At 52.6% G+C, this 27,848-nt stretch overlaps 1 protein-coding gene across 5 annotated transcripts in view; it reads right to left on the minus strand.

The window, feature by feature from the left end:
- Positions 1 to 27,848, minus strand: part of Adamts14 (ADAM metallopeptidase with thrombospondin type 1 motif, 14) — a 71,798-nt gene extending 43,950 nt beyond the window's left edge. For all 5 annotated transcript variants that reach the window (XR_001235098.1, XM_005390051.2, XM_005390049.2 and 2 more), the window contains exons 1-3: positions 27,605 to 27,848; positions 25,608 to 26,041; positions 2,749 to 2,905 (exon numbers count right to left, since the gene is read on the minus strand). Coding sequence is in view for 4 of the 5 variants with exons in the window: in XM_005390051.2 (XP_005390108.1) it covers positions 2,749 to 2,905; positions 25,608 to 26,041; positions 27,605 to 27,686 (673 nt within the window). In the remaining variant the exon portion in view is untranslated. The remainder of the gene's footprint in view (positions 1 to 2,748; positions 2,906 to 25,607; positions 26,042 to 27,604) is intronic.

The following is a 27,848-nucleotide window of genomic DNA, read 5'->3' on the forward strand; positions in this document are numbered from 1 at the left end:
AGGGGGAGACAGAAGCGACAACCAACGGATATGGAGATTTTCGTGGGAATAATGGAAATGTTGTTTTGTTTTATTGCAAGACAGGGTCTTGTTAATTCCCAGGCTGGCCTCAAACTTGTGACCCTGCCTCAGCCTCCTAAATGCTGGGATTGCGGGTGTGTGCCCCTGCCCTCAGCAGGTAACGGAAATGTTTTGCGATTCGACTGGGTGGTGAAGAAAATAGCAAAAAACCACCGCGTTGTGTACTTAAGCATGGTTAAAATGGTCAATTTTTATATCAACTTTTTCAGAAAGCAACAGCAGCCCTGGCCACAGACGCACACATCCTGACCACATCCAGCTGCGGCCTCAGGAGGGACAGGAAGGAGAAAGGCGACTGAGAGCAGCCTGGGTGGAAGAAAAAGAGGGCAGCGTTAGAGGCGGCACGTCCAGAGAGCAGCAGAAAGAGGCCAGGGCGGCCCACAGGGGAGCCACTGAGCACCTGGGAGGCCTCGCCGCAGGGTTGTACCTCGAAACTCTGGGTGGTTTCACTGCTCACCACGCCCTTGAGGACAGAATTGCTTACGTCCTCTGTGTGTCCCCTCAGAGACGTGTGCATGTGTGAGTGTATATGTACAGCCTGGGTCTGTTGTGTGTGTGCACTTGTGAGTGCATGGAGTATGTGAGAATGTGATGTGTGCATGTGTGGGCAGGCGTGTTAGTGTGCAAGAGTATGGTACTGTGTGCAGATGCACGTGAGTAAGGGGGTGTGAGCAGGTGTGGATGCACGGGTACGTTTGTGCATGTGGAGGTAGGGGGTATGGTGTGTGTACCGGTGAGGCAGGAGGGTGCATGAGTACGTGCGACACACATGCCCTCTTCAGGAAGCAGCAGTCAAGGCCACACCTGAGTGTGGCCAGAGAGAGACAGTCTGCTGCACCCCAAGTTCATGATGTACATTGGACCCCCTTGCTTTGGAGCCAGGGGCCAGACAGCCCCTCTACTGCCACATCTAGTGGAGCCTGATGCATCCCCCCCTCTCTCTGGAAGCCAGACACCCACAAGAACAGGAGCCATGGCAGTGACACAAAGATAATGCGCCTTGCAGTCTGACTTCCAGGGCCTCACAGTTTGTCGGGGAGGAGGGTACAGTCAGGAGCACTCCAGGGTCCTAGGGACCACAGGAGGAGGCACCTGCATGAGATGGGACAGGCAGAGGTAGGGCGCCCTGGCAGGAGAGCCCTCAAAGGCCATGGCTCCAGGTGGGCTCAACAGACATCTCTCATACGAGAAGCACAGCAGAGCTGGACGGAGACTTCTTGCCTCCCTTAGCTCATCACACCGACATTAGCCCTGGGACACTTCTCCAAACCAGGGCTCATGCCCACTGCCCCCTCCTCTCAGAGCCATGGGTATCCAGAAAAAGTCCAATTATCACCAGTTGTTTCACCAAGAGACCACAGATGTGTAGGCTTGACTCCACAGCCTGGCCCTGGCAGTTTCAGGCCACAGCCTTAGGCCAGAAGAGGAACATCCATGTCTCCCTGAGCCTGAACCCCAGCTCTGCCAGCCCACTGCGCCCAGCTGCCACAGTGTGGCCCAGGCTTGTGGTCCTAGAGCTAGACCTCCCCACAGCCTCTCCTCAGAAGGGGGATCTGTGGTCTTTTGGTTCAGAACTGGCCTCAAATAAAACAGCCTAAGGGAGACATCACTCTGCCCAGCCACGGCGCGGGATCTGTGGGCCCCACCAGCTGGCTCCTAAGCTGACACGAGGGACTCCTCAGAGCATTGGCCCAGCCCCTCGCTGCCCAGCCCCAGGCCTGCAGCACCCTCTGCGCTGTCTTGTGAGTGACACTAGGAAGCAGCTGGAGCTTCAGAGCAGTCATTGTCTTTGGAGACAACTGGTTTCCAGGCATTCCTTCACGAGACACCTAAGCCCACATGGCCCTGGCACAAGGGTGTGGCCTGCTCACCACCAGATTCCACTAGGCCTGCGTCATGGCCTCTGAGCCAGAGGGGCTTCGTGACAAAGCTAAGTTTGACTATAAAGTTGGCTATCAGCCCAGGACCAGCACCCACCACACACACAGCCTTTCACTGGCTCAAGCGTGGGTCCTGGGCATCGCTGGTCTGCAGACTCCCACGCTGGTCATCTGGGCACAGGCACATCCCACCTTCCACCCTAACATACGAGTTAGGCTCCCACCCTGACATACCAGTGGGTACCCTGTAAGCATTATGCCAGCCACCCCGTGCGTTCTTACCTTGGCAGGGAGACCCCACTCATCCCACTTCACTGATTAGGAAAATGAGGCTCAGAGATGTTAAGGAACCTGCCTGGGCCACGGGGTGGCCAGGTCAGAGGCAGGAATGAAGATGGTCTGCTGGACACACAGCCCACCCTGCTGCCCTGACGCCCAAATTTCTACCCTTATTCCTGAGCCTACAGCACAGAGTTGGCGTGCAGGGAAAGAACTAACTGCACCCATTCCGCCTCTGCCTTGGCTCAGAAACAGCCTTGAGAAGCAACACTGGGCCCCTCAGAGACACCTGGAGTCCCAAGAAGCACAGTGCAGGGCACAGGTGGCCCCTTCCAGCCAGGTATGGCAGGCCCCGACATCACTACTGGTACAGAAGCTCTTGTGGCCCAGTCCCCTTGTACAGATGAAAAGACTAAGGTCAGGCACTGAGCACTTAAGGCCAGAAGTCACTCTGAGGGTGTGGACGAAGGCCTCTACCCACCCCCGCACCCCCCTCACCCCCGCCTACCTTCATTGTGAAGGTCGTGGTGAGGCTCTCCACTGTCCTGCTGCACGGCTTCCCGGCGGTACACCACGTGGGTCCTCCCACCAGCCTCCTTCTCCTGCTGGCCTCGCTCCAGAGGCTCAATGAAGTAGTCGGTGCTATCCGTGCGGATGAGGCCGGCCTGCAGGAGGGGAGACAGGAGAGGTGTGAATGCAGGGTGGCATCTGTGACTGCAAACGTGTGTGACCATGCATGTGTGTCTGTTCTTCCTCCAGGGCCTGGGCTTTCACACTCAGAACCCTGGGATGCTGGGAAGTGGGGGGAGGCAGGGAAGTGGGGGAGGGGTAGAGCCGCTCAGCACCAGGCCTCCCCTGATCAAGTGAAGCACGGCCACATCTTCTGTGCCTTGTACCCGTGGAGTGCCATATAAAATTTCATTTGAACAAAGAGTTCCATTGCTGTAAATGGAGGGGAGGCACAAAAGCCATGGCCACAAGGGATGTGAACACACCCAGGCTCCGCATCCCGACCCAACACATCAGGTGGACTCCACGCTGCCCACCAGGAGACAGGAGGGGGAAATAAATCCGAGTGGCAAAGGTTAAACACCCCTGCATGGGCGCTGCCCCCCACTCTAATACAAAGTGTTATTGTTTGAGATGTAAAGCGCATGAATGCATGTCCCCAGGGACAGCTAATGCTACCGACAAGAAAGGAGCCAGGAACTCGTGCTCTGTTCCCAATCTAATTCTCTGCCTACACCAAAATACTCCCTTTAAAAAAATCAGGTGTTGGCCTTGGAAATGAAAATACAACCTTGGCCAAGCCCAGTAAATGTGTTATTAACCACCAGTGAAGGCAATAATCAAAGGGGCCAATAAAACATAAACAGATGTGTGCTGACACATGTGCCTGCGTAGATGCATGCGCCCACACGCACGTCATCTCTGCAAAGTGGCAAGGCCACCCCACCTATCATAGCATGTGGAAAATCATAGGCAATATTTAATAAATAAAATATTTGTTGAATTTGTTCACTTATTCAACAAATACCTATTGAGTGCCTACAGCATACCAGGCCCTGGGAGTACAGCTGTGAACACAAATCAGGGAATGAAAAAGCATTTTTACAATTTGACTGGGCTTTCTCCGTTTCCATTTTAAACCTCCCTACCTTTTCCAGGCAAGTTCTTACTGTGTAAGCCTTGAACTTGCTATGTAGCCCAAGCTGGCCTCGAACTTCGCAACTGAACCCTCCTGCCTCAGCCACCTAGACGCTAGGGTCACAGGCACATGCCACCACACCCAGCTGAGCTCTCATTTTAAAGCAGCCACTTCATGCAATTCAATTCTACCCATTTCCCCAGCTCAGCCTGTTCTGAGGAGGCACCTTGGGGAAACTTGTTTGAGACCACCGAACACCTACTCCAGCAACACCAGCCTTTCTACGTCCCTTCACATTTGTGGGTGAAACAGAAAATACCATTTTATATCGAAACCAAAATGGGCACCCTCTGTACCCCTGCACAGACCCAATGAGGAGGCCACAAAATGTCCTGCGGAAAATGACAGTGTTATTGGAATGAGTCTGTGGCTTCCTGAGAAACCATTTTGCCAGTCCGTGGTCTGCAAAAGTCCATGGTGGAGTTGTTAAAAAGCCAGCATCAAACTTTATACAGAGCACAGAGTCATTCATTCCATCAGCTCTGACTTTACACCTGCTACGTGCCCTCCATAGGGAAAAACAGAACAGCAAGACTCAGCCTGTGGCTGTGAGTCACTCATATCTAGAGGAGTTAAGGATGACTAGATGCAGGACGTGACCTGGAGTCTCAGGGGCTGTCATCAAGAAAAGACGTGCGTCAGATTCTTGGTCACAAGGAAATTCAACCCAAGCCCCCCAGCCCAAAGGGCAGTATGCTGGCCCCATGACAAATCTCAGCAGGGACAGGTACAGAAGAAAGGGACCCAAGTGTCCTCAGTTGCCCCTGCAGTCAGCTTCATCCTGCCTGACCAGATGCATGTTCCCATGCCTGCAGGCACATTTCCACTCTGCCCCCAGAGGCAATAAGGGGACCTTTCCTCCATAGTCCCACACACTAAGGGAGAGCTGGGGTGAGTCCAGGCTGAGTCACACAGTCACCCTGGGATTGGCAGCTGCTACTAGACCCTCACAGTCAGAGGAAGGGCACGGCTGCACAGGAAGAAGGGAGAACTTGGTAGGGTGGGAAGGGCAGGCCAGGTAGAGGGGCCCGTTGGGCAAGGGTGTGGAGGCCGGAAGGAGAGTGTGGGAGAGGCAGCGGCTGAATGTGGACAAGAAATGATGGTCAGATTTCTTGGCAGAGCCTCCCAAAGGGAAGCCTGCCACTCAGGATGCAGCACAGAAGGTCCCCAAAGCTACTGCAGCTCTGTGGCTGGGAGCTCTTGTGAGGAGACCCTCAGGCAAGCCCCTATCCATTCCACCCTCCTTCCTGTACCCGTCTGCTAGCCAGAAGGCCATCCTAGGACAAGCAAAGCAAGAGACCTTCTAGGCCTGCTCCGTCCAGCACAGCTCAGACAGGCTGGCCCAGGGTCACAGCCTGGGCAGTCTGGGCCCCTCACACCTCTCACAGCAGCCTGCAGAGGGGGATTCTCCAGACAGGAGGCAGAAGATTCTGCCAGCCTCTCCCACACAGAAGCCCCCAGCCCTGGTCCTCCCCTATTCCGGGACTTAGTTAACCAGCCACACAGTAGGACCCTTCAAGCCAAGCATTTCCTGCTTCATGGCTGACGGACCCATGTGGCCTCTCAGAAGGAAGTGGGCTCCAGAATGATGTGGATGGCGCAGGGCTGGGCTGTACTGCCTTCCAGCCCAGTCATGGACCACAGATCTCTCAAGAGCATCATGCATGTCCTAGTCTGAGGCTTCCTATCTTGATAACAAATCTAGCGAGGGCACCTCTAACTTTTGCTTGGATGCCTCTAGAGAGAACAGAGAACTCCTTCCTTCACCCTCACAAAGCAACATATTCTATGTAGAGCACTCCTAAAATTTACTGAGCAGACATGTATATCGCATCATTCCACACCTTGTAGACGATCTTACAATCCCTGTTATTATTAATAATGGTAGGTGCTACTTACATTGACATATATTACCTGACAGTATTTCACCTTCATATCCCTAGGACATAGGCACTAATACGAGATCCATTTCATGGATGAGGAAACATAAGGTCAGAAAGGTTAAGTTGACGGAAGTCACCCAGAGAGGGTCAGCACCAGAAATGGAGCCCAGTGCTGTGTGGCTCTAAACCACCCTATCAGCTTGGGTCACCAATGGGCCTGTTTTTGTCCTTGGGGCCACTGGGAGCAAAGAAACACTCCTTTCTCAGTCCCATCTGCAACTCCCTGAGCCTCTGTCCAGTCTGATCTGCACAGCAGGGGCACTCACACCCCACCTCTGCATGTGAAGACCCGGGAGACAGGCAGCACATGGCCATAAAGGAAGCATCCTTCCCCCTGCCCAGCTGACCTCCCAGCCCAAGCCCTAAAGCATTCTTGGTCCGTATAAACCCTCTTGATCACACCTTTAGCCCCACCAAAGGGAAACGACAGGCTCCTAGGTCTGCTCAGCCTCTCTGCCTCCCAGCCTCACCCTCACCCTGAGAGAATCTACCTCTTCCCTTCCCAGCCCTGTTAACTGTTTAGCATAAAAGAACTAGCTAGACTCAGTTAGTTCAGCTAGACTCAGCAACATGGAAAAGAAGTCTCCAACTTTCTTTGTACCTGCCCCTACACATACTCCCAGGGACCAAGGGCAGAACCTCCAAAAAGACTGGCTTTACCCCATATCATGCATTATGTCTGGGCCCCCCCGAGAGACAATGGCAAGGCAAGCTGGGCCCTCACACCTGGCTCCAGGTATTACTAAGCTCATTTGATCTCCAGAGTGTGACCTACCTGGGCAACATGGGCCCAGTCCCTTCCTGGGGACCTCAGGATCCTCCTTTGCACAGTGAGAGGTTTGGCCCAAGTTCTCTGAATCTCTGCCCTGGCCAGGAAACCAGGCACCATGCGGGGCAGACAGACTGGCAAGGAGAACCTTCTGGCTCCCTGCCTCCTCACTAAATTATTCCCATCTCTCAATTTATGAGATGTTTATATTTCTGAAAAGTGGTGGCTAATTTTAAAGCTCTAAAATCAAATCACATTTCTGGATAAGACATCAAGAAAAAAGCGGAAAATAAATTCTGGTAAGCTGGAAAATAAATGTCAGCCCTATCTTTTTCCACCCATTCCTTATGCATTCACAAACAGTACATAAGTGGGAAATATATACTAGAAACGTTCTTCAAGCAATAAAAATAAAACAGAATCACTGATTATGTCTAACAGAGCCACACACCACATGGGCCCTTGGCCAATCCCGTCACATAGAAACTCTCCAGTGGGCAGGCCCAGCCACCCCAGCCTTGCTCTAAACTCCCTTTCATGTGGCTGCTCAGACGTGCCCTTGCTGGGAGGTGTGGGGCTGACTGGGGTGTCAGGGGAAAACTGTTTGAATTTTCCAGTGTGGCTGGTGACACTGTTTGGATGGCAAAGACAACTTCTGCCTCTTCATCCAAAGCCCTGCAGGCCATGCTCTCCGAAGTTTTCCAATCTAGGTTCCCCTGGCAGAAAGCCCTCCAATTTCACGATGTAATTCCAGGGTGCCTGAAGAAGACATGGTCATATAGCACCTGGAGAAGTGCATGCCAGCTTAGAAGTCACTTTGTGTGTGTGTGTGTGTGTGTGTGTGTGTGTGTGTGTGTGTGGTTTTTGTTTTTTTTTGTTTGTTTGGTTGGGTTTTTTTGTCTTTTTGAGATAGGGTCTTGCTATGCAGTTCAGGCTGGCCTTGAGCTCACTATGTAGCCCAGGCTGATCTCAAACTCGAAACGATCCTCCTGCCTCAGCCTCCCGAGGGCTGTGATTACAGGTGTGTGCCACCACACCTGGCTCACTTTGTGACCTGCCATGCACCTAACTGAGCAAGTTTAGTTGATCATCAGTAGCTGCCTATTATCTGAGTGAGGTTCCAAATATTTAGTAGGTGATTGAAGCTAAATTATTTTGAAAATTGTATGCGTGTATATATGTGCTTATTCTCAACTTGCATGTGTGTGCATGTAAGTGAGGATGCAAGGGTACACAGAATCAGCAAACCAATCCTAGGAGGCCACAGGAAGAGACATCCAAGGAGCAGAAAATGCTTTCACAAATGGAGCTGATATCCAAGTGCTTCCCATCACTGTCCTGGCACCTGGCATCAGCTTTTATTAAACTTCATTAAGATCTCCAAGGTGTCACCCAAAGCTCACCCCTGCCCCCAAAGTCCCAAGTTCCTTTCTCACCACTTTGGACCTTTTGGTCTACATGTACAGTAATTCTCTTCCAAACACCCACGACTCATTCACCACACAAATCTGTCCTCCCAGAGAAGCTCCACTGACTCGCATCTAGCCCAACCATCCATCCACTCCACAGCTGCACACTGATGGAGACAAAACACACAATCGCTTCTTTAGTTAGCTTTCTACTGCTGGTATAAAACACCCAACATACACAACTTAAAGGAGAAAAGGTCTACTTTGGCTCATGGTTTCAGAGTTTTAGCCCATGGTAAGTGGGTTCTAAGGCAGAAACATTGTGGAGAAGGGCATGGTAGAGGAAAGCGACTCACCTCATGGCAGTTGGGAAGCAGAGAGGAAAGGAAAGAGCCAGGGACAGAATATACCCTTTGAAGGCCTGGTCCAGGTGACCTCCCTCTCCTCCTTGGCCCCACTGCCTATTAAGGCCATTCAGCTCTGAACTCATTGATGGATTAACCCACTGATGAAGTCAGCACTCTCAAGATCTGGTCACTTCTCTAGACCCCTTCTCTGAATATTGCTGCATTGGGGACCAAGTCCTCCACACATGGGTTCTGGGGGATGCTTCATACTTAAACATGAGCAGATGTCTACTGCTCATACTTGAAACCAATGACCAAACACTTCACATGTGCATGGGACTGCACTTCCCTAGAACACATCTGTCGCCAGTGTCCCAAATGGCCAGACTCCGTGCTGCCCCAGGCTCACACCTCAGGGCTCCCACCTACTTCCTGGGAGCAGCCTCCCACAGCTGGGGATGTTGCCCCCAGCCTGTGTTCAGGGTCACTGCCCCCTCACCTCCTCAAGGACTCAGCTCTTGTACTCAGTCCCCCCTGTCCTTCATCATCAAACTGTCCCTGGTAACTCTTCCTTCCCATCCCTATCCATTGTGGCCCCAGGACTCTACTTCCCTCCAAAATAGGAAGTACTGTCATGTCCACGTCCCATGGCCTCTCTACTCAAACCAAATGGTCTGCTGGAGCCACCACTTCCTGGAAGCTGTTTACCTGTGACCACTGTGTGGCAAAAGCTGGCAGTCACTGTCTTGATCTCCTCTAACCATGCTCTCTTCCGGAACATTTCCCCAATCCTAGCTTGAAAGATTACGTTTGCAGATAATTCCCAATTTACATCTGCAGCCCAGAATTCCTTACAGGATTATCCAATAGCCTCCGTGATAAAGACCTCAATCTCCCCTGAGCATCTGAAACTTTAAAGTAGAGCTCTGGGTGTGGCTCCCAGGCCCTCTGCTCCTCTTGCTTTCCCCATTTCTGCAAATGGTACTTTTTCCCAGTTGCTCAAGCCAATGTAAACTGCTAGGACCAGATGCTCTAATGGGGCACCCTGGGCGGCTGTCTCCAATTCATAACAAGTTAGGGGCAGTCCCAACATACAGACCCCCATTCCCGGGGATACAGGCCCTGCCTGAACTCCTAAAGAGGACTTGAATCCCTTCTTCTCTCAACATATCCTCATATCTGTATGAAGCACCCATTAGGCCTGACAGGGGGCGATGGGGGGCGGGGGGAGTGCAAAAGACACAAGAAACCAGCCTCTGCTCTCCTGGCAAGGGACTCATATCTGGAATATTAAAAAAAAAAAAAAAAAAAAAACTCTTGTAACTCAATAATTAAAAGGCAAATAACCAAATTTTAAAATGGGCAAAAGATCTGAACAGACATTTCTCCAAGGAATATATACAAATGGCCAACAAGCACATGAGAAAATGTTCAATATGAAAAGTCACCAGGGAAATGCAAACCAAAACCACAATGAAATACTACTTCACACCCACTAGGATGGCTAGAATCAAAGTCAGATAATAACAAGCGTTGACAAGGATGTGGAAAAAATTGAAACCCTCATAAATTGGTGGTGGGAATGTAAAATGGTACAGCCACTTGGAAAATAGTCAGGCAGTTCCTCAAGCCATTAATCCAGAAATTCCACCTCTATGTGTACACCCAACAAAAACAAAAACATATGTCCATACAAAAATGTTTATACTTGATCTTAGCCAAAAGGCCAAGAAGTGATACAAAAACTTTTATATGCGCCTATAATCCCAGCTCTTAGGGAGCCTAAGGCAAGATCACAAGTTCAAGCCCTGCCTGGGCAATTTAGGAAGACCTTGTCTCAAAATAAGAAATCTTTAAAAGGGTTGAGATCAGGGATATAGCTCAGTGGCATAGTGCCTGGCTTGGCAAGCACAAGGTCCTGAGTTCGATTCTCAGTAACCACACCCCCCAAAAAATAGAATTGGGGATATAGCTCCATAATAGTAGAGTACCTCGAGTTCAATTTTAAGTTTGGCAAAATAGACCTTGAGAGCTTGTTTGGAGGTTCTAGCAGGGGAGCGCATCTACTCATACACCCTTGACCGAGGACCGGTCCTCCTAGGTCGGGAGTGGTCGTCCTCTTCAACCGAGGCGCAGCTTTGGGAGGGACGCACTTAGAGCATTGAGGAAAGAAGAGAACACCCACCCGGCCAGCCGGATCAGCCGAATCAACCCTGGTGATCAATGGGGTGACAGATGTCGCTGCCAGATCACCCTCACATCCAAGTTTTGCAAAATAAAACAAAAACAATTTACGATGAATGTTTATAGAAGCATTATTCATAATAGCCAAAAGGTGGAAACAACTCAAATGCCTGTCAACAAGAAAATAGCATATCCATACAGTGAAAGATTATCCAGTCAACAGAAGGAATGAAATACTGATACACGCCTCAAGATGGATGAATCTAGAGAATGTTATACCAAGTGAGAATAGCCAGACAGAAAACACCACATATCACATGGGTGCGTTTAAATGAACTATCCAGAATGGGGAATGCTAGAGAGACAGAAAATAGATTAGTGGGTGCCAGAGTTTGGGATAAGGATAAGCAAAGGGCACACGTTTCTTCGTGAGGTAATGAAAATCTTTTAAAATTGACTGTGGTGACAGTTACCCATACATCCACGAATTTAAAAAATACCCACTGAACTGTACACTTTACATGGGTGAATTACATGGTTATGTGAATTACATCTAACGAGGCTGTTAATGAAAATGATGCTACATACACAGGGAGACAAGAGGCACACAGGCTACCACCAAGCGTGAGTCAGCGTGGCTCAGATGAAAGCCTGCAGACGCTGAGATTCTGCATAATTCAAACCTGATGTGGAACCAACCACAGGAGCTGTGCTGGAGGCTGAGGCAGCCAAGGCCTTGGCCCAAGCCAGGGAGTCTTCAAGTTGATTCACCCACACTGCAGCCTAAGGGACAGGCAGGAGCACAGAGTCCCTGGAGGATGGGGCCCAAAACATCCAGGCTTGCCCTCCGCCGGGTTGCTCTGCCTTGCCCCACATGGGCAGCATGCGAACGCCCAGAACAGGCCAAAGGGTGGAAGAGCCTCTACCAGCAGCACTGGGAGGACCACTCGGCCTCAGCTCCCAGGTCCTCACCCCTACAGGCCCAGGAGCTACTGTGCAAAAGGCAACTAAGGTCTTGCTGGGCACAACCCATCTGCAGCAAGAATCCTTCTCAGGGAGGAAGCAATAAATATAGTGGGTATGGTGAGTATGGTGGGTGACCCTAGAGCCAGAGAGTCCTTGGGTTCCAATCTTGGCTCAGCCATTCTCAAATCCTGTAATTGTGGGCAGTTACGTGGCATGCATGTGCTTTGGAACTCTAACACCCCTCTCTTGTGGAGATGCTCTGAGATAGTAATATACCTAGGGTATCTACAGTGGTTCCAACCGTGCAGCGAGGCGAGGCCATGTAAGTACATTTGCTGCCATCATTGCCATGGTTCAGATATGCCTGGGAGCACCAATGGCTCAGGAAGGGAGTGGTGCACTCAGGGCTGGGAGCCACATTCTGGAACCATGGGCAGGTTTGTTCCTAACTCCTGGCTTGCTGTGACCTAGATTTGACCTGCTCAGTACATGGCATGGTATCCCCAAGGGGGGAAATACCAGGAGTCGAGCATCCTCAGGGGAAAAACCTGGTAAAGGATAATTTCAAAGGTGAAAAAGACCCTGTGCAGATAAAAGGTGGGGTGGAAATATACCCAGCTGTTAGGGAATTATTTCTGGGCGGCAAAACCATATGCAACTTCCTTCTCTTTAAACTTGTAGGTGTTACTTAACTTTTCTATGATTTCCTTATCTCAAAAGGAAAGCTCATTCCATACAAAAAGACTGCCTACAATAAGCTGGCGATAATTACACAACCCCGCTCCTCTAAAACAGCTTAAAAAGAGGCAGCAAACTGTTTGGTTTCTGTCGCTATGACAAAATACTTGAGATAATCAATTTAAAAACAAAAAAAAAGGTTTATTTTGGCTCAGTTTCAGGGGTTTCAGTCCATGGTCACTTGGCTCCATTTTAATGGGGGCTTGTGGTGAGGCAGAACATCATGGTGTAGCAGAGAGGAAATGAGGAAGAAAGGAAGGGGCAAGGCTACGCCCCCAGTGACCTCACTTCTTTCCACCAGGCCCCACCTCCTAGAAGTTGTACCCCCCACCCCAACATTACCACAGGCTGGGACCAAGCCCTTACTTAGCACATGGGCCTTTGAGGGAGACCTCAGGCCCAAGCTAAAGCAAAAATATATTGTCACCCCCCCCTTCCTGTCACTTGACTTCTCTCCCAGTGATGTAGAGGCTGCACTGAGGAACTGGACACCCAGGGCTCCCTCCTGGATGACACAAGTCCTCTAAGCCTCAGTTCCCACCTCTGGAGCCAAAGCTTTGGGAGGATGAAGTGAAATAAGGACTGAGACTGCTGCTCCTGGGGCCTGGCCCATGGTAGCGTGGGAGATTTCTCCTTCCCTCCTTTCCTTGGTCAGGGTGTCCCGGTCTCCCATGGCCTGACCCCAGGGGCACTGTCAAACCAGTGTTCCTAGAAGGCTACTCTGGTGGTTGGTATTCATGTTCGTTAAAATCACCCAGGAATTGGCAGAACTACTACCACCCAGGCCACACCCCAGAGAACATCACTCTGGGCTGAATATGAGCTGGGCCCTCAAAAATCACACATGATCTACACCTCGGTGCTGTCTCAGGACCACTCTGCAAGGCACACCTCCTCTGTGAGTGAAGAATAATTTGCCACAGTTGTCTCAAGCTCAGTGAGGTATGCAGGGTGAGGGGCTGTAGTCTGTAGGTGGCCAATGGCAAGTCGATAAGGACACTGCTACCCAAGTACTAAGTCTGTGATGCAGAGGAGGGACAATAAGTAGTACCTCTAGCTGATGTTTTTGGTGATCATGATGGTGAAGGTGGTAATCAACTCTGTCCTCCAGCACCAGCTAGAACTAAGTGGGTCAGGTCTTCAAAGGCTGGTTCCTAAAGGAAGGGTGGTCACTTAGTTCTACCCCTACCTCCACATCCCAGAGGCAGGCCCTGGTGCAGAGGCAGGGTAGGCTCATGCCTGCAGGTGCTCAGAGGTGTACTTCCACGAACACCCTGCCCTGGAGCCCAGCCAGTGTCAGGACAGACTTTTTGAGGCCCGTGGCCACCCCAGTTTCCATTCCCCAGTTCCCAGGAGCCTCATGGCTCAGAAGCTCCTTCCCTCCAACCCCCATCACCACCACAGCCCACCATGCTCGACTGGGAGCTCTGCCTGGCCCCCTCCTTGGCCCCAAGTCCTGGCAGCGGCTGGGGCTTCGGGACGAGGAGACAGGAAGCAGCCCTCGAGCGCCAGAAGGCGGCGTGGCTGCCAGGCCCTGAGCTGAGGAGCGGCTCCCTGCACAGAGGCCTTACACTCTCAGCTCCATGCTCAGCTGCTAGCCAGCAGACAGTGGGGCAGCGCCAGAGAGAAGCGCAGCCAGCCCAAAAGAGAGCCCAGGAGTCCCTGTCCCAGCCAGGGCTCCCCAGTGACTCAGCCCTGCAGCAGCCTGGCCCAGATGTGTGCTGCCTTGGCTGGATGTAAACCACGCCTCTGCCATGTGAGATCACGCGTGTAAACGTCTATCACTGAGTCCCACACATACTCAGGTCTGCAGTGACAAATGAGAGATGCAGCGGTGGCCGAGAAGGTTCCTTAAGAGCAGGTGAGCATGGGAGAATGGAGGGGCATGGTTCCAGGCCCCTGAGCCCCTATGCCACCCAGCTCTAGCCCCACAGTGGCCTGAGGGCACACTGGCCTCCAGGCATCATGGGTCTCCTCTGCACAGGGGTCGAGGGTGGGGGCCAGACGCAGTGCTGTCGGGTCTTGCCCAGGGACCCACCACTCGCACATGTTCCCAACTTCCACAACTCTGAACCCTCCTCAAAGCTGCTCCTCAGTTATTAGAACACAAGAGCGCATACCAAGACCACTCACTGTACAGGCTCACAGGCATCTCTGTCTTTCCTTGCAACACCATTCATTCATTCATTCATTCATTCATCAGAGTGACAGAGCAGACCCAGGCCTAGGTGCTGGGGACATGGCCAAGATTTGCTCCTTGCATGGAGCTACCATCCTACTGAGGGGCAAGACAAGCAACAGGTAAGCAGAACTACAGTATCCAAAGTGGAAATAGCCATGCAGGAAACAAAGCAGAATAGAGAGAACCGGAAGTTGATATTTTAAGGATGAGAGTCAGGGAAGACAGCCCTAGGAGGTGATTTTTGAGCAAAAGCCAGAGAGAGCTATGGAGCAAGACCTGGGGAGGCCCAGGGGCAGGGAGGATGACCCAGGCCCAGCTGGCTTCTCACCGAGGAGTGCCATGTGTCGTGGGAGGGTGGGGATGTTAAGAGGGTTGTGCTGGCCACGGAGAGTTAACAGACTACAGGCAAGGGCACTCCGGGGAGAGGCCATCACACTGCAGCACTTACTGTTGCTTTCATGCTCTTTATTTCCCTTTCAGAATGACGAGCAGTAAAATTCCCACACAGGAGCCACGCAGGCCTATTTTACACCTGGAACCATGCATCCTCCCAGGGCCTCCACATCTTTGCCCCTACTGTGGGCTCCCCCAGAATGCCCTTCCAGCACACCTCAGGTGTCACCCCGTCGTTATCCCTTCTTCTGTGCCCTCAGGGGCTCTTAGCATGTGCTCGGTCCCTAACCAGGTAGCTCTGCCTGTCCCTCTTCCAGACTAGCTCCAGGGGGACAAGAATTGATTCACACCAGCTACGCACTTTGTCACGAAACCACTTAAACAGGCACCTTGGGGCCAGGCCTTCGAAAGGTTCCCTTGGCAATGTGGCCCTTATGAGAGATCTGCTTTCCTCAAGCGTAGCTGTGGGTCAAGGGATGACATGCTTCACCAAGTGTCCCCACCCAGGGACTTCAGAGACAATGTCTCCGACAGCCTTAGCCAGCAGTCTGCAAGGTTGGAGAAGCTGAGGCCGATGTAGGGGTGGTCTGGCCAGGCTTTGTCTGGACAGAGGAAAGGTGTAAATATGTGGCTGGCTTCACAGCAAAACCGATAAAGAAGCTCAGGAGCCTGTTGGGAGCAGGGTTTGCATTTGGACCAGTCATGCCTGACAGACAACCTTGCCTCCAGTCCTTTCTCCAAAGAAGCCTGTCTAGGGTTCCCCCAGCCATGTCACTGAAAGCAGATCAGACTCATGGGCAAAAGCAGTTCTTTGCCCCTCTAATACTTTAAAAATGGATAAACAGGAGCCCTGGTAAATTAGGTCTGAGAAATACCAGAACATTCCATTTGAGCTTCAAATCCCACTAACTGGGCCAAAGATGTCAGTGTTTCCTTAGTTGACCTCCAAAGTTTTAGGGAAGACAATGTTATGATGATGTTCAACAGCCCGCCCCACAATGGAAACCTCAGAAACACCTGCCTCAACACCTTACCCTGCAGGCCCTGGGGTTCCCAGGATGGCCCCCAAGAACCAACTGATTTCATCATTCAACGCTGAAGCTGTTGGCATGGCAACCATGTTATGGGATAGATTGTGGTTTATAGGCTTGAGTCACTGCTTACAGATACTTGGGCCTCTTGTTTGGACTCCTGACAGGTCCCTGGGATGGTAGGAGTGTGGACCATGATGGGACATTCACTTGCAGCTGTGTGACAGTGGGTGAGTCCCTCTCCTCTCGAGCTCAGCTACCTTTGCTGGAAATAAAGAAGGACGTGGAGGCCTCCAGAGCCTCTCTAGCAACAACTGTCCCCAGTCAGGCGAAGGTCAGGGTAGAGGGTGAACTATGCTGAGCTGAGACTCCCCACTGGAGGTGTGCATGACAGAACGGCCAAAGTCACCCAAGTGCTTATAGCAGGCAGCTGCTAGGCTGCTGAGGACAAGGCAGCATGTGAACATCATCCAAAGCCCTGTTTTTAAGGGCTTTGCAGGCGGGGCAAGGCCCACACGCTGGGCCCACAGATGGTTTGAGAACTTTCCACAGCAGAGCCTGGGGAACTCGGAAATTCCACAGGTACTCTGAGAGTCCACCTCGGCTGGGCCTCTCTGCAACCCCGCCTGAGGTGAGGATGCAAATGGGAGGGCAAGCACAGCCCCTCCACACCCACAAGCCCACCACAGGGCAACCCTAGGCCATCCTCCTTCCAGCCACCACCTGAAGAGACTGCTGAGGAAAAAAAATAAAACTCACCCTCGCTGTAAGGGGAGGCCGCTCTGCACCATAGCAGCAGTAGTGAGGTGATGTCTGGCTTTTATTCCATATCATAAATAAGTTATTAATCCAGGGCAGACAGCGAGGCATGGCTGTGGGGGGACGAGGGAGGCAGGACTGCAAGACTAGACTGCCTCCCTGGCTGGAAAACCACCAGCACCCAGGATCCAGGCTCCAATGAGTCAGAGAGGCCCAGGCAGGTCAACCCTCTGGGAAGCAAGAGGAAATGCCCAGGGGTCTGCAGGCTGACCTGCTATTTCTCCTCTGCAGCCTCCTGACTCACTAAAATATGAGCAGTGATAACAGTACATGCCACCATTCATTGTCCCAGGCACTGTAGCAGCCCTTTAAGTGTGTGATTTCTAATTACCAAAACCACTCATCTTACAGACACAGAAACTGAGGCTCGGAGGGATCAAGTCATTTGTCTAGGTCAACATGAAAGAATACTATTTGCAAAGATGGTTGCACATCCCTCCTGTCCCTGAACACAGCCTCCCTGCAATGGGACTTGGCTGCTCTTCCCCTCAGGAGGCAGAGTCCATGTCCCCTCCTGGAAAACTCTCCTCTGGTCTTGGGGCTTGTTTTGCCAATAAGATGCCCAGAAGCAACTCCTAAGGCTGGGCCTTAATTTGTGTGGCTTCCGCCTTCTGCCTCCTGGAACACTGCCCTGAAATGCTGAGCAGGAGCCAGTCTGCTGCTGGAGGAGGAGGAGGCCACAGAGGAGAAAACTGAGGCAACCTGCCAACAGCCAGCCCCACACTGACATCTGACCGAGCCCACTGGGACCCTCAGAGCTGCAGCCACAAGAGAGAGCAAAGGGGCAGCCAGGAAAGGAACCACCAGCCAATCTACAAAGCTAGGAGGAAGGACAGTGTTGCTATTTTGTGTTCCTCCAATTTAGGCTGTTTTGTTACACAGCAATAGATACCTGATAGTTGCTCAGTTTCCTCACACTGCCTGCTCCCAGGAAAATCTGAGCTGTCCCCTCCAAGGATCTGGCTGGAATCAAAGTACCTCCATCCTGGCTGGCCCCTGCTCTGCCCATAGCCCTCAGGCACTCATCCCCACAGGCAAGAAACAGGCCACTTTCTGGGGTTCCCTGGTGGAGTGGATGGTGGGATGCCCCCTTTCCTTGCAGAGTCTGATTCTTGTTTCCATACTGCAAACTGAAATCCCAGAAAGAGACCTGTGTTTTTCTGGGACCTGGGTCATCTAAGTAGCAAATGTGATAAACCAGCTCACACTCTTGGAGTAGGCGTGAGCCCTGGGAACAGAGGCTGTGGAGAGGGAGTGTTGAGGGAAGGGGTTCAGACAGATTTCTCTCCCACCTACTCAGCCCACAGAGTGGCCGAGTGGAACCCACACCAAGGATTCCAGGCTGGGGACAGCCTGCCACTGCTCACCGCAGTGCCGTGCTGCATTGCAGGAGGGCAAATGCACGCATTCATGACATATCTGTCACCTCTGGCCTAGGGGTAGATGGAAGGTTTGCCATAGACTGGAGGTCGAAGAGCTGTTCCTCCCCACCTAACTGAGGCCAAAAGAGCCAGTGGCAGCTAATGTCACCTGGAATCTCACGCCCGCACATCCCCTCACCCTGATGGTTCTCTCAGCATCTGCAGAGAGCTGGTCTTGTGAGTGGCCCCAGGCTGATTGGAGGGACAATGGCCATCTTAGACCCTGCCCTCCAGGAACCTGTGGGAACATTCATGGCAAGAATGCCATCTCAGCAGGAGCAAGCTGCACCCTCACAAAACAGGCCTGATGGAGGCAGGGGCCACTACGGGTTCTGCCCACCCAGCTGAGGGCCCAGGGACCCCACTGGGTGACAGTAAGACAAATGTGGTATCCTTCTTGCCTGCCACCAGCCTCAGACCCAGTGAACTCAACCACCAGAGCCACACCTCATAATGGCCACAGCTAAAGTGTCCTGAGTGTGCTATGTGGAGCTCTTTGCACACTCACAATTCTATGAACTGATGACTACTATGATCCCCACTTTCCAGATAAGGAACCTGGGGCACAGAGAGGTTAAGGAGCCACCCACAGTCACACAGCGCTCAAATGGCAGAGGTGAGGTTTCAACCCAGGTGGGCCGATTGCAGGGGTCACTGTTCAAAATTAGCACAGACTACCTTCCTGCTGTGGTCTGAATGTGTCCTCCAAAATGCATATATTCAAACCTAATCCCCAATATGAGCATATTAATAGAAGGGCCATTAGGAAGAGATTAAGTTATGAGGGTGGCACCTTCAGAAATGGGATTCAAGATCTTATAAACAGGCTGGAGGGAACTAGCAAGGCTCTTCTGCCCTTCTTTCCATCTCTTCTGCCATACGAGGACCCAGCATTGGTCTCCTCCTGAGGACACAGTGACGAGGAGCAGCTTGGAGGCAGAAAGCAGCCCTCACCAGACTCTAGACTTGCTAAAACCTTGTTCTTGGACTTTGCAACCTCCAAGACTGAAACATAAATTGCTGTTGTTTATAAATTACCCAGCCTCAGGCATTTTGTTATAGTTGCACAAAAGGACTAAGACACTCACTGACAATTCAAGGCTTCTAGCAAACACTCCTGCTGTGTTTGACTCATATACTGGCTTAAAAATTAGAGGACTTTAGTTTATAAAATCCCTATTTCTGATTTCTCCTAAAAATATTCTTGCAATACCAGACCGGCAGGTCCTTTCCCACTGAACACAGCCCCAGCTTCTCCCACTGTCACCCAGTCCTCTATTCTTTCTCCTGTCACCCACCTACTCCTGCACACATCTGAAATCTCCACCTCCTGTCCTTCCCCCACCCCCAGGGGCCCAGCCTTGTCCTCTAGCACAAATTTAAGACAGTCTCTGACTTCCTGGAATTGGGGTTTGCAACAGGAGCTGCATCGAGTGAGGGAAAGGGAAGACACCATGGAATGGGGGTACACAGCATGAGTGAAAGAGGGGGCTGGGAAGTAAGGCAGAAGCAGACCAGCCAGGGTGGCTTAGCAGGGGATAAGCAGGGCTGGAGATGCCAATGACTCTGGAGAGGCAGATCAGCAAGGCGGAAGGTCTGTAGCAATGAGGGGCAAACACAAGGCTTGGGGCCCCCGTCCCCAGGCTCTCGCACATACAGCTGAGGGCAGCAGTCAGTAGGCCCAGATGTGAGGGGTCAGGCCAGCTGGGGCTGTAGGTGGGCCCTAGTCACAGTGGCAGGGCCAGGCCTGCACAGGGTAGGGGCAGAATGAAGGGAAAACCCAAGGGCTTCCTGAGGGGCCCCCAGGACAGCCCACTCCCTCAGCCAGCAGGGAACAGCCCCTGAGGTAAGGACAGGTGTTTAGCACCAGGACGCCCATAAGCCACAGGCAAACCAGCCTGCCCAGAAATGTCATCTCACCCAAATACCAAGGTGGCTCTTGCTTACAAACCTCCTGTGGCACCCCATGGCCCAGGCTCCATGGCGAGGTGGAGATTTTCCAAATTACATTTTCACCGTTCCCTGGCTCCCATGGAAGCTGGAAAGCCTTGCCATTTCCCAAACCTCGTGAAGCTATAGGATTGCTTTCCCTGCAGGGTGTCTAAAATTGCTTCTCCATGTCTTTAAAAGCTCATACACATCCTTGAAAACCTGGCCCAAATGTCCCCTCCCCTGGCAAGCCTTCTACCTTCTCAGTGCTCACCTCTAGGCCACCCACAGGTTGCATCCTGTCCTGAGCACTACCACCCATGGCTGGAGCTATCCAAGGTCTGCAAGGCGTTGTACCAGCTAGTGTATGTCAGCCTCCCCTTTAAACTGCACGCCTTCTGAAGCCAGAAACAGAGGGGTGAGTTCCACCCCTGCAGTCCAGGATCCTGGCCCTGAGCAGGGGCTACTACTGTTAATAGAATACTCTGCTGGCATCTCTCTGCACTCCACTATGCCAGGAGGTGTCTGGGGTTATTACAGAGCAGTGCTCATGTGCAAACTGCACACCCGGAGGAAGCACCACTTGGCCAGCTCCGCATGGGACACTGCTGCCGTGGAGACGGGTTGAGGAAAGGAGGCTGGGCCAACCTCGGAAGCAGTGGTGGCTCCAGGACTCAGACTTGTGTCAGATCACACTGACAGTCTACGTATCCCTGCAGCATAAGGGACTCTAACCATATTACAGTACTTATCATTATTAATCATTACTATGGCAATAACTAAGTAATAAATGTAACCATTCATGATTTCTGAAACAATCCCCATTATGCAAGGACCCACCATAAAACCAGATGCTTTACAGGATCTCATTAAACCCTCTGAACCCCCCTATGGATGATTACTCCTATCCCCTCCTAGATGACAAACCTAAGCCCAGGGACATTTAGAAACTTACTCAGGGGGCTGGGGATTTAGCTCAGTGGCACAGCGCCTGCCTGGCAACTGCAAGGTTGTGAGTTCGATTCCTGGTACCAGAAAAAAAAACCAAAAACCAAAAAAAAAAAAAAAAGAAAGAAACTTACTCAGGGTCACTCATCCGGTCTGCACCAGTGTTGAGGAGCCCCACACCTTCCATACCCTAGAGGCCTAACAACTACCAGCAATGCTTGTCTGGGCCCTGCCCTGGCACGTACATAACAGCTTCACTGAGATACAGTTCGCAAGCGCTCCAACTCATCACAGTGTGTAGTACGCGGGTTTCTAGTACATGCATGTTGTGCAGCTACCACCCTGACCAGCTTTAGAGCCCTTACCCCTTGGCCGTCACCCTCAGACCCTCCCTGTTCCAATGCAGTCCCACTTTCAAGATGAAAGAACTGCAGCTCAGAGGGCTCCTGGGACTTGGTCAGTGGTCAGAGGTAGGGCCGGAGTTTGCCTTCCCTGTCCTCTTCCTGCTGCCTGCCAGGGTCTATTCAAAGCACCCCGTCAAAAATGCAGGATCTGCAGGGTGGAAAACGGAACCAGATGTGACAGATCTTACATGTGTGGCCGCTTCCACACCAGGCCCTGACTCACAGAGGCACTGAGGCAAAGGGAGAGTGCAGCGCACCCAAGTCCCCCTCAGCCCAGCACCAGATGTCCCAGGAAGGACACTGAGGCCCAGAACCCAGAAAGGCAGAGACGACTGGCCTTCAACTCCTGGAAGAGAAAGCCCTATGGGAGGCTGTGGCCCGGGCTCTGCACGGATGCAGTGAGCGCTCAACCCCACTGAGAAGTGGGGACCCCACTCTGCTGACCCTCCTGCTGACCCACAATCCCTCCATATTCATGAAGAACTGGCACCACCCCAGGCCTCCACCCAGATTCCTCCCAGGTGCAGAGCATTAGTGGCTTTGAAGAGTGGCCCATGGAGAGGTCAGTGCTGCAGCCCGGACACAATCCCAGTCTGAGACCCTTGAGGGTGACAGTCCCAAGCCAGCTGCTCCCAGCCCCAGAGGAAACACTCTGCAGGCTGGACGGAGCCTCTACACCCCTCATTTCCTGCCCCAAACATCCTCCAGACCCGCCGTGACAGTCATGCTATCTGCTGGCCAGAGGCCCAGCACTTGCATTCCTGCTTATGATGCTGAACAGTCTTGAGCCAGCGCCACCTCCTCCAAGGAACCCTGTCAACACTGGAGCTGATTTTTGAGTCAAAACTTATTTCTGAAACCCGGCCCTGTAAACCTATGATTGACTCCTCCTTCCCTGGTTGGTACCAGGCCCTAGCTGCATGCCAGGACTGGGCTGGGCTGGGCTGGGAAACAAGGTCATAGAAGAGCTGGACGAGTCACTTAGCACCTTCCTCCTAGCACAACACACCTTCAGTTATAAAAGGGTCTGAAGATCCCAACCCTCCTCGTCTCAGCCCCTCACCCCCACCCATGTGGACAGACTTGTAGCCCTTTTGCCTATCCCTGACTCTGGCCAGAAGTGTGGTGTCTAAAGGGGCCACGCAGTACTCATTTGCAGCTGGAACCTACAATGGGGAGAGTGACCCTGACACCTTCCACTCCTTCTGCCATCCATACAGCAGCTGTCTGGGCACCTGGGACACTGCAGTTAATTCCCATCTGAGACTGGGATGTTAGACACCTGGACACCTTCTCTTATTGGTGTCATTTTCCTATGATTTACCAGGTGGACCTTGCCCGTGGCCAGTGGTCAGTACGTACTATTTTAGCCACTTTGGAGTGAATGACCTTGGTATCTGAGATACTTGAAAAAAATGGGATTAAAATCTAGGGAGAAAAGTACAGAGTTAAGCCTTATCACCAGAAATGCCGCAGCGTGGCTCCTGAGTCCAAAGGTGAGCTCCGCTGGGTGGCATGCAATGGTCCCTTGCCCTTTCGGGACTCAGGGCACTTCCTGGCTGGGCTAGGAGTGAAGAAATCCTACCAGGGGAGGCCTCTGGGCAGGCCTCAGGCAGTGTGCTGAGTGTCCCAGGGGACAGAGAGCCAGGGAGTGCCACCCTGGCCTAGAGGGGGTGGGCATCCGGACACTGGACTTCAGGACTGGCCTCAGGAGAAGACAGCTGAGGGCCCAAGCAGCACCCTGGTGCTGACTAGTGGTTCAGCCTGAGGTTTACTGCAGTGAAGTCCACTTTTGTCCCTAGCCAAGAACTGGGGAGCAAGCAGCTTCTCCATGAGCCTCGTCTGTGCAGGATACAGAATGACACTCTGGAGAACCATTCACAGAAGCCTGCGGAGACCTGACCTGGCTTTGGCATATGCCATCCAGAGTCTACTTCCATCTGCCAAGAACCTGCAAATGCAGCCCCAGGATCCATGAGAAGACTAAAGCCCAGGTCACACAGCTCATGAGCACATGTACTCAGAGGCCACCAAAAGTCAGCAATATCATCCTAGACAGGCCAGGCCGCAGGGCCCCCAAACAGCCCTACCTCCACCAACGCCAGCCCCAGCGACCAGAGCACAGCTTGTCACCTAGTACACTGCACAACGCAGCCACAGGGTCATGGCTCATGAGCCCCTGCTCAGGGTTCTTTATGGAAACCACCTGGTCCCTGCAGCCGCTACAGGTAGCAGTCAATCACTTGTCAGCAGACTGCTGAGCCAGTTCAAAACAAGGGAGTTTTAATGGTGATGGTCACCCACGCATGCCTTCTTTGAGACCCCCAGCATATAGTGATTTAGAGTCTCCCCCGTATCTCATTTAGGACAGCAGCCAGGGAAATGGGGCATGAAAAGCTAACAGTCCCTTGGGTGCTGGCTCAAGGAGTTCACCACACCTTTCAGCTGAGCTTCCGGTTTGCACCGGCATTTTCTGACTGTCCATCTGTACAGATACTGCATCCGTGATGATTTCTTACATTACTTGGATTTTCAACCAAAGCTAGGGACACAGCATCACTCTAGCCAGAGAACTGCAGAGCCAGGACAGGCTGGCAGCGGGGCTTTCCCTGGAGTCCAGGTAAGGTCTGAGGCTTCTCCCCTGAACCTACAGCCTGGGTGACTCAAAGTCTGGGTATGGAACCTTTACCACAAATCGCCTGGAAAGTTTGGTGGATGATGCAGATGCTAGGACCTTCCCTGGAGAGACAGGTTCTGCCCCTCTGAGAGAGTACCTAGGTGATTCTAGGGCACGCTCCATTTTGAGGACCAGCCACTGCCTAGACCACAGCTCTCCATGGCTCTACTGCCTGCAGTGGCAAAAAAAACTGGGTGGAGGAAGTTAAAAACAATCTTTCTTTTTATATATAAAACCAACGTATCTGCACAACACCGCAGCATAGCAGTGGGCATTAGTACCCCTGGGTTGGGGCACACTGATACAGTGTGGGGTATATAATCATAGGGGAGTGATGGAGGGAAACTGTGTGTAACATGGTTTCTCAGGGGGCTGAGACTGAAAAAGTTGAGAAGCATGGGCCACCATGATATGCCACAGGAAGATACCCCAAAAGGCTGGGAAGATGGGGAGGAGTGCTCCCAGCATTCCTGCTCCCTCCCTGTCCAAGTCACACTCCCACAAACCTAAAGGGTACAGACAGAAAAAAGCAGGTCCCCTTGTGGGACATATCAGCTCAAACTTGGTGTCACTGCCAAAGGAGACTGTGGGAAGAGCCTCCCAGCAGGCCCTGAGCAGCCACGCAAGCTCACAAAGGTTGACACATTCGCAGAGAGCAGCAGGGGCAGCGAGAGCCAACACCCGCTGACAGTGAGATAGAAACCAAACACAGCGGCCTGGTTTGCAACAAGGGATCCAACCCTCCAAGGCCTCCCCGGTCTGGGAGGACAGAGAGGGTCCGAGGAGAGAGACCTGGCAGGGCAGACAGGGAAGAGTGGCCTGGCTTTGGGAGGAGAGACAGATAAAAGACAACTCAGAGGAAGGATGTCAGGCAGCAACAGTGGTAACAGCATCAGCAGCTAACACTGGCTGAACCTGGCTCACACACCAGGCATGCGCCAACCACCTGATGCGCTGGCTGAGGAGGTGGGTCACACAGTATGACCAGTGCGTAAGCTCTGGGAGGCCAGGGACCACATCTGCCTTGGGTACTCCCATATCCTCAGCATCCAGAACAGCAAGTGTGTGTGAAATGGCTGAGTCTCCACTTTATGCATAGAGGGAAGAACCACAGAGGTTAACTTATCCAAACCTTCATGGCTAGCAAGTGACATGGCCACAATTTCACACCCAGCCATTCAAACTTCTGCCTTCCTCAGCCCCAAGTTTGTCACACTCAGCCAAGTAGCTCACGGTCCAGGTGTCCTTGGACAGTGAGGGGTTGCACAAAATAAAGGCACCATCCCAGCTCAGCCACTTCACACCTGACAGGGTGTGAGCCTGGTGGCCGGGAGGGCCGGTGGTGCCCTCTGCAAGACAGCACAGCCCCCAACTGGGCTCCCACTGCACACTTTGCCCACAGGAATCCCAAACCCAGGGAAATCAAGAGAAACCAGGAGAACCAGGAGCTGGGAGGCCTCACAGCTCAACAAGAGTGAGAGTTAAGGAAGGTCCCTTACCAATCCATCACAGTTGCTGATGGCAACAGCTGCCCCTGGCATTCCAGTGACACCTCCAGTGTACACACACTCCTGCTGCAAAGGATGCCGGAACAGCTCCTGAAAATCCTCCTGCCACTCCACTGAGGCCCCGGGCACTACCAGCCTTAGGTTGGGCCGAAGGCGCAAATGCAGTTCCTTCCCAAAAACAGTCACGTTGAAGTAGAGGAAGTAGCGCTGCACCCTGTGAGGTGGCGAAGTCCCTCTGTCCAGGCTCAAGGCAGGGCTGCGAGCCACCCGGAGGTGCCTGGAGTGCAACGGTGGGATGGGTGTCCTGTCCACTGCGGAGGCAGCCGCTGGGCCAGACACTACATGGGAGAGGAAGCGTCCCTGGAAATCTGTGCTGCAGGGCACGGTCACAGCATAGTCACTAAGTTTTCCAGAGAGGCGCGGTGCTGTTGGAGGGAAACAAAAAAGTCACTCTAATGTCCAGAGGTAAGGGGGCACTGGAAATCCCACAGGGCAGGCAGGGAAGGGCAACCTTGAATATCCTCTTATGGACCACTTGGCCCGAGCTCATCCATTTTCCACTCATCACTTCCTGAGCTCTTGGATTTCTACACTTGGATGAATGATGTGCAGGTAATTTTTAGACATAAATCGCTCCCTGTGGCCCTCAGATCCTTTTCTAGTTTAGCAGAAGGAAACAAATGATGCCAAACAGAATTCTGTCACTCTAGCAACAAGCCCTCCAACCTCCAGCACTGCCTAGGAAAAGACTGAATTCTCTAATGTCCCCTAGGGCACAAGAGGGAAAGCCAGATCTGCCCAAACTCCTCGATGAGCTGAAGTCACCAGCCCAGCCTGGGGCAGGGCCCTCCTCGCCAAGCTCCCAAGAAGGCAGCTGGCAAAACAAACACACCTAGAAACCCAGGGGATGGCAGGACTGTGTCAAGGGGAAAGGTGGGGCTGGAGAAGAGAGGAAGGGAATATGTGATTCTGTTTTCCAAGGTTAGAAAGAGAACTTTTTTAAGTGGCACAGTGGCTGCTGAGATTTTTGTATGGCCCGGCCCCAAGCAGGATAAATATAGACCTTCAAATATAAGAGGAGACACGGGGGTGACCTGCCCACTTGGGCTGAATTAAGTGTGAGGTCATGGCCCATGCTCCAGGCTGCATGCCAGTAGCCCCATCCTCTCCACTCTCCCTGTGCCCAGCCTGGCCAGGCGGGAATGACAGCTCCCTGGCTGCCAGGCCTGGTGATTCATGAATGTGAGTTTGGGAGGAATTTCCATTTCCACTCAGCAGCATCTATCACCTATCCGATTCACAGCGCTGATACAACAGAAAACGATGTGTCCTGAAGAGCCCCCAGGTCCAAGGCAGTTGCACCAGCAGGGGGATGCTGCCGTCCTCTAGTCTCACCCACGGTAGCAGAGGACCCCAAGACTGCTGCAAGAGGGATCCATTTTGGCACATGAACCCTGCCTGGAAATGGCCAAAACCTCCTGTCCATGCTCAAAGCCACCAGAGAATACCATGCTGGAAGGTAAGGGGGGGCGTATCTTCTCCCCTGAGGATGCTCTGTTGGGGGAACAAAGACCTGAGTGTGTTTCTGTGCAGAAGAGTGTGCGCCCAGTGCTCTGCGATGGGAGGCAATCACCTGCTAGCGGGCTTCTGTGAGTGTGGCCAGGGGATGCACACGTGCACACATTCCCACACGTATAAACCCAAGCTGGAGACTTAGTAGACACTGAAGGAGAAAGACACACATGACACAGAGAAGCATAAAGATAATACAGTCCCTAAGAAGAGACCAGAGTTCCCAAATCTCCCCGCCCCCCCTTCTTTCTACCCCCAGCGACAGAGAGGGAAAGGAACGACAGGGAAAGAGATAACAGCTCGGCCCCAGCTCAGTGCATCTCCTCCCACCGGTTTGAACTTTGCCAGGGTGGCCACCCTGATGACGAAGTGCACCCCAGACCCCTCGAGCCCCCTCGCGCCCGACCCGCACGCACCTGGGGTCTGACTGCCTGCCGTGGCACATAGCGCACAGTATAAGAGCAGCAGACAGCACAGCAGCGCGCGGAGCGAAGCCATGTGGCCACGCTGGACGCGGGCCGGCCAGGCTCCCGAGCCACAGGCAAGGCTGGGGCGCGCCCCGGGCTGCCCTGCCCGAGCGCCGCCGGCCTCTGCTCCTCCCTGCGGCAGCCCCCCGCACGGCGCTACTGCCTGGACTGCTGGCTCCCGGCGTCCAAGGCT

This window comes from Chinchilla lanigera, unplaced genomic scaffold (genome assembly GCF_000276665.1).
Source record: "Chinchilla lanigera isolate Chin_1 unplaced genomic scaffold, ChiLan1.0 scaffold00036, whole genome shotgun sequence".
NCBI classification, from domain to species: domain Eukaryota; kingdom Metazoa; phylum Chordata; class Mammalia; order Rodentia; family Chinchillidae; genus Chinchilla; species Chinchilla lanigera.